At 40.1% G+C, this 12180-nt stretch overlaps 2 protein-coding genes across 3 annotated transcripts in view; both read left to right on the forward strand.

Annotated features, from left to right (window-relative positions):
• The window catches only part of tmc2a (transmembrane channel-like 2a), a 10439-nt gene extending 9462 nt beyond the window's left edge, over positions 1–977 (forward strand). Inside the window, exons 19-20 of the mRNA XM_037691773.1 lie at positions 528–639; positions 763–977. Coding sequence (XP_037547701.1) covers positions 528–639; positions 763–977 — 327 coding nt within the window. The remainder of the gene's footprint in view (positions 1–527; positions 640–762) is intronic.
• A 1766-nt stretch (positions 978–2743) lies between these two features.
• LOC119425140 (annexin A1) lies at positions 2744–11902 on the forward strand. Of its 2 annotated transcripts, XM_037692672.1 has the most exons (12): positions 2744–2863; positions 3416–3490; positions 3583–3688; positions 3762–3856; positions 4916–5029; positions 5826–5916; positions 6004–6140; positions 7375–7468; positions 9563–9658; positions 10022–10080; positions 11276–11398; positions 11506–11902. In XM_037692672.1, the coding sequence occupies exons 2-12, from the start codon at positions 3422–3424 to the stop codon at positions 11560–11562; spliced, it is 1041 nt and encodes a 346-aa protein (XP_037548600.1). In that variant the 5' UTR covers positions 2744–2863; positions 3416–3421; the 3' UTR covers positions 11563–11902. The 2 variants fall into 2 exon arrangements, with proteins under 2 accessions (XP_037548600.1, XP_037548601.1); XM_037692673.1 differs by lacking the exon at positions 2744–2863 and having other exon boundaries at positions 3376–3490.
• Positions 11903–12180: the final 278 nt, after the last annotated feature.

The raw sequence follows: 12180 nt of genomic DNA on the forward strand, positions 1-12180 counted from the left end.
AATGTTTCTAAACTCTAAAAGAGCACAGCATGTCATGATTTCAGCTCCTTGCCCCCTCTGCTCTTTGCCACCTGCAAGTGCTCTTGGCCACGCCCACTTTCCCGCTCTGCATGGAGGAACAGCTGATCAGCTGCAGCAGGAAGTTTATCCTGCAGCGTGGGCTGCAGAAAGGTGCAGCAGGTGCTAAATAATTAAAAATAGATTATTTCAAATAAAAATTCCATGCCGATCGTGCAGTTCATCCATGAATCAGCCATTTGTGTGTCATGTCCACTCTTATTTTGAAAAACCGCGATAGAGCAAGTCTCTGAAAAATGAACCATGAAGTAGTGAGGGACTACTGTAATCTAAATAACAGCCCTTGTGTTGGTTTTGTGTTGCTCACTAATCTTTTAAAAGTTTTTTAAAAATGATTGTTAAGTTATTTTCTGTTGTTTCTAATGTGCAAACCAGCAAATCCTTCATTCGTCACAATTTAACCGTTTAAATATCATTTTGTTACTTAAAGCTTTCTAAAAACTGTTTAGGCTCGGGATGAAGAGAAGAACCGGAGGAACAACAAAGACACCACCAACCAGGTTCTGAAAGACCTGGAGGACCTGATGCCAAACAAATCCCTGGCTCCTCCACCAGAACCGGGTCGGTAATGCCCCAAACATCCATCCTAATTATTATCTCACAACAAACTACGCTCTCAGTATTGAGTTAAATAGTTAAATGATTAGTCAACAAAAATCTGTTTCTATTTTCCGGCCTGAACAGAAAAACCTCCAGAACCGGAGGCGAAGCCCACTAAGACCAAGGCCGGCTCGGCCGGAAAGGGCGTTAATCTCCAGAAGGACGTGGCTCTGGCTTCCTCCAACCCCGATGCTCGAGGGCCGGTGAGCCGGCCGCCGAGGCCGAGAGGACAAGGACCGATGCCGGGTCCAGGTCCTGGAGTGGGTCGAGGCCGCGGGAGGGGAGCTCCTCCCAGATAACACTGTGAGAAAAACACCGATCTCCGCAGCAGGAGGCGTGTAAAAAAACTCAGTAACTGTTTTATAATTGAACCCTAACGAGCTCATCTCAAAGAATCATAAACAATATGTGCAAAAACCTGCCTAAATGTTATTGATTAGTAATTACAACGACCCAGGAAGTGAAATATTCTGATGTTTTTTAAACATGTTGTTGGTCTCATGTGTAAATGTAATTATGTACATGCGTGTGCTGTGTCATAATAAAGTGCTAACATAGCATTTTCTTGAACCGCTGGGAAAGTTTTATGTTGAGTTGCCCTGTTAGCAAAATTTTCCCCTCATTCTCAAATCTGAAGTCTCTTCAACTGCAGGTAAGATACTTACTGTTCAGAAGTACCTCATCAAAATAAGTCAACTTTTTGAATTAACAATTAAAACAATAGATTTTTGTCCTATTTTGGTGCTTTCAGCTACTGTTTCGTTGGTTTTAGCTTTTAGCCAATGTGATGTTTATTTTAGCTCTTAGCTATTGTTTTGCTAATCTTATGAGCTATGGTTTAGTTTATTTCAGCTTTTAGCCCCAGTTTTGCTAAATGTTACTTAGCTATGATTTTGTTCATGTTAGTGTCAGGCTACTTTTTTTTTGCTACTTTGCTAATCTTAGCATTTAGCTACTATTTAATAAATCTCAGCTTTAAGTCCCAATTAGGCTAATTGCAATATTTAGCTGCAATTTTCTTCACATTAACTTATTGCCATAATTTAGCATATTTTTCATTTTGGCAAACATTTAGCTCATTTAAGCCTTTAGCTGCTGCTCAGTTTATCTCATCATTTAGCTACAGTTTTCCACATTTTAGCCTTTAAATAAGAGTTTATTCATATCATCAATTAATTTCTGTTTACTTTGTCTTTTAGCTATGGTTTTGATTATTTTATCTTTTTGCTGGCGTGTAGTTTAGTTCAGCCTTCAGCTGAATCAGAACTAAAGTTTAGCCTTTAGCTATGATTTAGCTTAGTGCTTTGCTCATTTTAGCTTTTAGACACTGTTTAGTTTATTTCATCTTTTAGCTACAGTTCAGAAAATTTTGACTTTTAGCTTTTATTTAACGGTAGATTATTTTAGGCTTTAGCCAATGTTTAGCACATTTTTCACTTTTAACTAATAATTTGCTAATTGTAGCTTTCAGCAACTGTTCATCTCAGATTTCAGCTACAGTTTTGCAAAGATTAGCCTTTAAATGTGTTTTTTCTCATATTGTTGTGTACTAATTGGCTTATTTTAGCTCTTCGGTTTATTTAATCTTTCAGCTACAGTTTTGCTAATGCAAGCTTGTAGAAAACAACAACGATAACTTTAGCTTTTAGCTACAGGTATGCTAATTCAAGCTTTTAGCTACTGTACTGTTCGATTTTGCTCATTTTAGCTGCTCTTTGTCTTGGTTAAACTTGAACAACTGAATTTCAGCTACTTTCAGCACTCAGAGCTCACAGTGCTTTTTAACAGAAAACTGTAACGTCTTTGTTTTTATTATTATTATTGAATAAACGGCCTTAAAGAAGATAAACATCTCATTTTGACTGGACACATCTGTGCGGTTTCCCTTTAGCATTAAAACCCGTCAGAGTAAAAATGTGGGCCTTCAGGTTCGGCTGCTAAAACAACCAGCTGACGGTTTGGGGCGTGTTCTGTGTTTCCTGCAGCCGAGCTGAGCTTAAAGCACCGTCTGCTCGGTTTGTCTAAAGGGCGAAACGATAAAATCGCCTGGGCAGATAGAGGCAGCTGAATGACTGATGTTCAGCAGGTGAAACTAGCTGATGATCCCAGGAGTGGGCGGAGCCTCTGAGGTGTGATTCAAACACTTTGCCTAAGTCCTGAGTGAAGACGGTCTTCTGTTGAACAGGTAAGATCTGTCGATTAAGTTTCTATCTTGTTTAGTTCATCATCGCCCGCCGCTATGAAAGGCAGGCAATAATGTAGTTACCTGTTTGTTAATGTGTCTGTTAGCAAAATATCTCATGGACCAGTAGATGGATTTTACTGAATCTCTCAGAAAGGAACCATTGAATGAATTACCATTTAGGGTCAATTCAAGATGGCTGCCACAGCAAACACTAGAAAGACTGTAAGTCTAAAAATTAATGTGGTAGTAGCTGAGAGTCATACCCAGCATGCACTCTGAGCGCTAACAGACCTCGTCAGATTTTATTTTAATCTTTGGAAATCTGAGAAAAGCTTTTCAAATTAAAACAGAAATAAATAAACCAGTTTTAGTTTGTAAAGACTTTCTCTCCTGCCTCTGTTTAAATGCACTTCCTGTTTTATTTTGTAAATCTCAGTTTTGTTTCCTGTCCTGGTTCCACACCTGGGCTGATCTGATTAGTTTGCAGCTCCTCACCTGTTCAGTTCAACTTTTTGCTCTGCTTCTCTTCTGAAGCTGTTTTATAATCCTCAGGTCGAGATGGCTTTTTTCAAGAAGTTCTTTAAAAACATCGTCCACGACCGAGACCCGAAGGATGACACCGTGACTGTGAGCACATTAATTTCACCCTTTCACTCAAAACTTAAAGAAAACCCAAACCTGCTCCAGTTCTGACTCCTCTGTTTGAAACGTTTGTGAAGGTGAAGGACAAACCAAAACCCAAATATTACGGAACCGTCACTCCGTATCCCAACTTCAGTGCCAGCAGTGATGCTTCGGTCCTTCAGAGCGCCATTGACAGTAAAAGTATGTCTCAAGAACCTTAAAAATGTTTGTTCAATATCTAAAGTTGTTTAAAAAAACGAGTTGTCTCCCACAGAAGTGGACGAGGGCGTGATCGTTGCCATCTTGGTGAAGAGGAGCAACGAGCAGAGGCAGATGATCAAGGCCGTCTACGAGTCGACCACCGGAAAGGTGAGAGATTTTTCACATTTATACGCAAATAAATATATTTAAAAATAATGAATGCAAAACAAACCTGCACGTCTGAGTTTTAAGAAAATGTGTGCCTGTTTGTTTTAGTTGTTTATAAAATGGAAAAGTGACAAAATGTTTGGTTGCAATATGAAACTTCACCACTAGGTGGCACAACATCCTACATGCTGCGACTTTAAAGAGGGAACAATAAAAATACATGATGTGAAGCCTGATTCATGATGTTTATGAATAAATAATTATTTCTCTATGTATTTTTTTAACTACTTCTCCATACTTTGTGCGGTTTTAGCTGTTCTTACACTTAAATTCTTTGGCTCATTCAAGCAACTGTTTGAGTTTTTTGTTTTAAAACTTTTATACTTTTTAAATATTTAACAAACATTTTCTTATAGAAATACAAAAAGATCGTCATTTCCTTTAAAGCATTCTCTAAAATTTGCTTTAGCACACCAGCTCTAATTTTCTTTTGCTACTTTTGGCTTTTCAACTAGCATTCTGCTACCTTTTTTAGCTCTTTTATAACGTTCTGCTACACTATGCTTTTCAACTAGCATTCTGCTACCTTTTTTAGCTCTTTTATAACGTTCTGCTACACTACGCTTTAAAATAGCATTCTGATGCTTTTAGCTTTTTAACTAATGTCCTCTCACATAAAAATGTTAATCTAAAGTTTTGCTTTTAGCTTTTAATTAGTGTTTTGCAGCGATAAGGTTTTAGCTAGCATTTTGATATTTTAAACAAACGTTTTGGATTTTGTTATCCTCTTTCTACTTTTACCTTTCCTTGATACTTTTAGCATTTAGCTAGCCTTTTAGCTACTTTAAACCAGGGTTCCTTTTGTTTCAACTCACTTTCAGCTTCTTCAGCAGAGACGTTCGCTCATATCCTGCTCCAGTTTCACATCTATTTCTAATCTTTGTATTTCCTCCTGAAAGGCAGATTTAGTTTGAACTAATATAAAAGTCTACACGTGAAAACTTTATTTTCACTTAAAGTCTTGATTACAAGTAAATATTTGTTTGCTGTGTTTTTCAGAACCTGGTTAAATCTCTGAAGTCGGCCCTCAGGTCCGATTTAGAGGACGTGGCTCTGGCTCTGCTCATGAAGCCAGCGTATTATGATGCTCACCTGCTCAGGAAAGCCACCAAGGTAAAGTCACACTGTACGCAGATGATACTTTGATGTACCGATAAATGTATTTCTACACTTCTTGGAGTGTTTTGTGTCAAGGCAGCATTCTCTAAAGAACAGAAAATGCTAAAATATATATATATTTTTTAATTAATAGATAATCCTACATCTTCCTCCCCTCAGGTGATGTGTGATGAAGTTCTTTTTCAAAATTAAACTGAATGTTGATCAAAGGACTGAGTTAAATACTTTTAAACACACGTGATCAGAACGTTGTTGGACATGTTTGTTGTTTTAAGTTAATTATTGCTTGTGGCCAATAAAGGTGGGTAATCATGTAATTGTGTTGGTCTGTTAGCAAAATATCTCAGGAACCATACGTCTACAACTGATTTAACTTTCGGAGTCAAATCAACTGAAGATGGCCGCCATGGCTAACTGATGTTAGCTCGCACAAAAATGTCCATCAGTTTTATAGATATTGAGCTAAACTTTGGTTTGGTAGTTGAGAGTTCTGTCCAGCCTGTTCCTTGGTCACTAACGGATCATGCAGAACGTGTTGATCTTTGGGAAACGAGGCACTTGGCAGCTTTCATTTCTTCAAGGATGCTAACTGTCAAACAGTTTTTAACCCTCCTGCTGCCCTTGGGCCAAAATGACCCACAGGGCCTGGGTTTGAAGGCGGTTTGACCCAGGGGCAGCACGAGGGCTTAAACCGTTCTTTTCAAACGGGCAGCTTCGTTCCAGTTAAGTCTTTAGAGCTTTATCGCTGCGATTCAATGAACAATGTTCCTTTTTGTGTTTGCTCTGACAGCGTCTGGGCACAGATGAAGAGGTTCTGGTGGAGGTTCTGGCAACACGATCGAACAACGAGATCGAAGAGATTAAAAAAGTCTTCAAAGAAGGTTTTCTGTGCTCTGTTTACATTTTCAGGCCTGAATTCATGACTTTTGTTTCTAAATGATGTAAAAGTCAATTTGCACTCCTGTCAGAGTACGCGGTGGAGCTGGAGCAGGTTATCAAGGATGAGACCAGTGGAGACTTCACCAAGGCCCTGCTGGCCCTGCTGAGTGCCAAGAAGAAGGAGTCCACTGAAGTGGACTCAGAGCTGGCCAAAAACGATGCAAAGGTAAAATCCATTTTCATTTAGTCTCCGTTAACGCCCAGAGCCCGAGGGGACCGGTTGTTGGAGGGAAACGTCCCGTTTTTATCTCTTCTAGGATTCTAGCGGTTCAAGTCCTGTGTCTCCTTGTTTCATGATTCATCAAACACTTTCAGTTAGTTGGAGGTCTGGACTGCAGACCTCAGCACCCGGACTCCGTGCTGGTGAAATGGATCCAGTATGAGAGTTGGCGTTTCCTTTCTCCAAAAGGTGTTGTCTGGATGGGAGCAGATGTCCTAAAACCTGTAATATAATTTTCTTTGATTGTGCCTTTCCAGCGCTGCTAATGCAACCCTATCCCATCAGTGAGGCAGGCTTCCAGATTATTTCCAAACAGTTTAAAATTCAGATACGTCTGCCCACAGAACAGGTCTCCACTTTGTCTCAGTCCATTTTAAACGATCTTCAGTTCCAGAGAAGACGCTGTGGTTCTGGACGATGGTCACATCCGGGTTCTTTTTTTGCCTGATAGAGCTTTAAGAAGTATTTGTGGATGTCACGGTGAACTTTTACAGTTAATCATGTGTGGAAGGGTTCCTGAGCCCAGCAGTGATGTCCAGAACAGAACCAGAACTGTTTGTAACGCAGTGGCTCCTGAGGACCCAAAAACCAATGTCTTCCCAATTTTTCCACTGAAGAACATTATTCTGAAATCATTCCAGTTTTTACAAACTGGTGAACCTCTGCCCATCTTTACTTCTAAACGACTCTTTGTCGATAATTAACCTGGTTAGTTATAAACTGTTCCTGCAGCTGGTTTGTTTGTACCACTTACTTTTACAGACTATTTTGTTGCTCTTGTTCCAGATTTTTAGAGTTGTTGCTTCAATCTAACTCAAAATTACCCAACTATATATTTATAAAAACACAATTTCTATTTCTAAACACTTTTTCTACGTTCCACTGTGAATAAAAAATGGGTTATTTTCCAGTGTTATATACTTTATGGGGGAATTCAAGAATTGTAAATATTTTTTCTGCTTCAACTGAGGGAACAGTAAGTTGTACTTGAATAAATATTTGTGCAAAAGTTTCTCAAGGTTATTAAAAAGCGCAGACGTGATCTTTGCACATGCACACCCACGGCAGCATCATCGTGGCAGAGAGATCATAGACAACAAACCAGTTTCCAAACCAACAAGTTACTTTAGTCCTTGTTTCAGTCTTGAATACGTTTAAAGTGTCTTCTTTTTGTTGGCAGGTTTTGTTTGAATCGGGGGAAAGTGCCAGCAAAGTCAACGTCTCCACCTTCATTGATATCCTGACCACACGGAGCGGGCCTCAGCTCTGTAAAAGTGAGTCGTTGAATCTTGAATCTCTCGTTTTGTCTGGTTTCACAGCGAGAACACGCCTGGAAAAACAGGTGGAACCGAACAGGTGAGCAGAACTCGCCCGTTCAGAGAAAAAACAAAACGCAAAGACCGGTTCGGTTTGTTCGTGGCGTTGATACACTCAAATACGTAGAAATGTGAGCAAGGAAATTAGTTTTTATACGCCTGAGGGGTCGGGTTGTGGTGCGAGCCGTCTGTCTGCTCTTAGTTGTGTTGTCTGCTGAACTTTTAAAGGAATTTCATGAAACTTGGCAGGAAGTGTTATCAGATCCAGCTCAGCGACGATAACCAATTAAACAAGTTGGATTAAAAAATAGACTAAAAGTCCCAGTTAAAGATCACAGCTACAAAAAGAGATCTGTGCAGAGCAACCGTTTGCTAACGCAGCTTTAAGTCAATAAATCCAGGTTGAAGCTGTGTCGGCGCTGTTTTTTGGTAAACGGTTCTTGTGCAGGGTGGGTGGGGTCATGCAGGATGCTGATGGCTCCATCCGTTCATCTGGCAGTGTAGACCTCCCGGACAGGTGGCAGACGGCACCTGATGGGCTTCTGTGCGGGGTTGTTAACTTTTTACGTGGGCTCTTTTCATCTTCTTCCTCTACCACTTATCTATGGCTGCTGAGGCAGTGGGTCCAGGAGAGAAACCCAGACCTTCCTCTCCCCAGAGAAACTCTCCAGCTCCTCCTGGGGGGCTTCAAGGTGTCCTCAGAGTAGAGGATACTCAATCCCTTCAGTGAGTTCTGGGTCTGTCCCGGGGTCTTTTCCCAGTGGGAGGTGCCTGGAAAACCTCCAAAGGGAGGCGTCCAAATCAGACGACCCTCAGGTGACGTCTTTCGATGTGAAGGAGCTGCAGCTCTACTCCTGTTAACCCCTGGACGATGGAGCTCCTCACCCTCTCTCTTAAGCCGAGCGCCCCCACCCCTCAAATGAAGCTAATTTCAGCCGCTTGCATCCACGATGCTCATTCTTTTGGTCCTGATCCAAACCTCACGACCACAGGTGAGAGTAGGAACGTAAACAGAGCAGTATAGGGTGCCGTTTATAAAGTTACAGTCAAAAATTAACATCCATATTTTGTTATATTTATTAGCCTTTCATAAGAAATTTTTTTTCAAAGTCATATTTTCACCATGCCATTCATACATTTATAAATGTCATAGTTCCAAACTAAATATTTAATTTACAAGCTAAATATTTAGTTTACAAACTACTTAACTTGCAAGTTAAATATTTATTAGTTAGCAAGCTAACTATTGTTGGCAAGCTAAATATTTAGTTGGCAAGCTAAATATTTAACTTGCAAGCTAAATATATAGTTGGCAAATTAAATATTTATTTTTGGAAATTAAATGTTTAGCTTTGAAAATAAATATTTAAGTTTGAGCTACATATTTAGTTGACAAATTAAATATTTAGTTTAAGAATTAAATGTTTAGCAAGGAAATTAAATGTTTAGTTTGGAAATTAAATATTTAGCTTGGACAATAAATATTTAATTTACACCAAAATAATTAGTTCAGATTGTAAATTAAAAATGTATCTTGCGCATAAACATTTAGATTGTAAACTAAATATTTAGTTTGGAACTGACATTTATAAATGTATGAATGACTTGGTGAAAATATGATTTTGAAAAAAAAAACTAGTTTTGTTTCTTATGAAAGGCTAAATAAACCAAAATGTTGCTGTTAATTTCTGACTGTGTAACTTTACAAACGGCGCCCCACAGAGCAGTAAATCCAGAGGTTTTCCTTTCGACTCAACTTTCTTCACCATGGATGACCAAAGCAACGCTCTCATTACTGAGGACGAGGTCACGACCATTGATTTATCTCTCGCTCCATCCCACCATCACTCAGGAACAGCGTTTTGCATATATTCGTAGTAAGATATACAAATGTGTCGATGCTTTGATACAAACTTCTCCTGAGTTGTCATGTCCAACACTTGTCTGAGTATGAACTCTTTAATGAAAACTATTGTCAGTAAGTAAGTTTTTGTCCCTTCGGGCCTCTGCCTCGTTGTAAATAATCATTTTTCTAAACATTTGTCTTTTTAGCCTTCCAGGTTTATGCCACCATGAGTGACAAAACGTTACCTAAAGCCCTGCAGATGGAGCTGAAGGGAGACATCGAGGACTGCCTCATCGGCATCGGTCGGTTGATTTATAATATTTCCTGACATTTACTGATTTCAGTGTAGTACAAGAGGCAAAATGAGTTACCCTCCTTTTTTAATTCAAACACTTTCTCTTAACAAAAAAACAACAATCAGAACAAAGTAGTTGCTTAAAACACCTTTTAACCTCACAGCTACCAAAACATTGAAGTATCGTGGGAATTTGCCCATTGGTTTTAATTTAGCTCCAGCTACGTGTTGTGGATGTGCAGATGAGCTCACGCTGAGGTGAAATGACCTCCAGCTGACAGGGTTCAGCTCGTTCACGTGTTGTAGATCGGGGAGCGTTTTGGACCTTCGGCTGTGATGTTTCAACCTGACGTGTGTTTGTGTCCCTCAGTGAAATGTGCCTGGAACACGCCGGCGTTCTTCGCTGAGAAGCTCCACCATGCCATGAAGGTGGGTTCATTCGTGTTCTCCTTGTGACGTTTCCACATTCGACACATTCCACATGGTCTCTGGTTCTGGTTTGGTTCTGGTCTGGTTTGGGGGTGTCCGCATACTTATGGGTCTCTTTATTTACCGTCACAAGAACAAAAGTCCAGCCTTTTCCATTTCTTGGGTTTTAGATCCCAACTTCTAAAGTTGATCAGCTCTAACCTCAAGAGAAGAAAAGTGTACAGTCGTTGTTTATTAAACATTAAACTAAATGTAAAAACTGAGTCTGGCAGCTTGGAGAACCTCCTTCAGCAGCAGGAGCTCTGGGTTTCTGGACCGGTCTCTGACGTGGCTGTGGAGGATTTTCAGCCCACTCTTTCCAACGTTGCTGGACTTCACTGAGGTCTCACCACAGTGTCTCAGCCATGCTGAAGTTCTGGACTCTGACTGGACTGTTGCAGCACCTTAGTTCTGTTCTTTCTGACCCGTTTTGTTGCTGTATTTGTATCAAGGTTCTGTTGGACCCAGTTTGGTCCAAGCTTCAGTTGCTGGACTCCATAACCCTTTGGTCTCCAGAGGAGTTCCTGGTCCACTCAAAGACTGACAGGAGCTCACACCATCAGCCTCCACCACCGTGCTGACGGCTGGGAGGAGCCGTTTGCTGCAGTGCATTCTGGGTAACCATCTGTCCTCTGGTCTGGTTCTGGTCCAGAAGTCTTGTGGTTCCTTCAGATGAAACCTTCCAAACCTGAGTTGTGATGCCATGTTGGTTTAGGAGAGGGAGGTCATGACCTTTGACCTGCTGACTGAATCTGAGATGGAGCTCAGTCCTGTCCATTGCACGGTCTGACCTTCAGGGTGAATTTACTGCCACTCCTGGAAAGATCAGCAGCTGTCTTAAATGTTTTTTCCATCTGTGAATTAAACTTTGCTCTGAAAGATGGACTCTAAATGACCTTTGACCTTTCCTAGATTGATGGGCAGCTACAGCTGCTTCTCTAAGGTCATTGCTGATGTCTTTCCATCTTGACGGTGATCCCACTGAAGATGATCCGTTAACCAGCAGCTCCAGGCTCATCCTGAACTTCTGAAATCCTGTAGAAGCAGCGCGTGTTTTTATTTTTATTAAATAATACGGTGGAAACTGTTTTGTGTCTAACATTAAGATGATGTGGTGTGATCCATTTCTGAGCAGAACTCTGCTCTGATCCAACAGGGTGTTGGAACCCAAGACAAGAAGCTGATCCGGGTGCTGGTGAGCCGCTCCGAGGTGGACCTGAAGAAGGTGGTGGACGAGTACAAGGCCATGTTTGGAAGAAGCCTGCAGGAGGACATAGTGGTAAAACAACCCCTCATTGTTGCCACAGTTTTCTTTAAGTAAACACAGTGAATAAATAAGTTATACTCCATACTGTATTTCAGCCGATGTCTTTCTGTGTTTAACAGGCGGACACGAAGGGACAGTATCAGAAAGTCCTGCTCGGGTTGTGTGGACCTCAGTGAAGCCCTGTTGTCATCACTTTCAAACTGATGTCAGCTTGTTTGGACAACCTGTTTCTCAGAGTTGTAATAAATCACTTGTTTCTCCTCAATGATATCTGAAAACTATTTGTCTTCTGTTTAAGAGGTTGAATGTTTTCATGGCTCTCGACTTGTAAAAGCTGCTAAACGCACATGATGAGGAAGATGACGAAGAGTAGTTCTGTTTTTAAGCTTTAGAAATAAGATTTCTCCAAAACGCTTCTAATAAATGGGCCTCTCTGTTGGCGCACGTTTAGAAATAATGTGTGGAGAAAAAAAAAAACTGTTGGAGTGGAAGTTGTGGATTTGACAAATATTTCTAATCATGCAAATAAAAAATAAAGTTTGACACCTATGAGTTGTTTTCTCCTTAAATTATTTATTTTAGTTGTTTCACTTTGGGAGTTTGGAAATATTTTAGTGTTTAAAAGTATTTTAATCCTGCAGTTTTTTTATGCTTTATTTGTTTTTTTAGCTTTTAACATTTTTAGTCCGTTTTTAGTCCACATTTTATTCTCTTTAGATATTTTATATTTTAGCACTTTGAGATTGTAAAATGTAAAGTGCAGTACAAATTGAATAAATTATTATTACAGAATT

Source organism: Nematolebias whitei, chromosome 18, assembly GCF_014905685.2.
Source record: "Nematolebias whitei isolate Nwh7 chromosome 18, NemWhi1, whole genome shotgun sequence".
Taxonomy (NCBI): domain Eukaryota; kingdom Metazoa; phylum Chordata; class Actinopteri; order Cyprinodontiformes; family Rivulidae; genus Nematolebias; species Nematolebias whitei.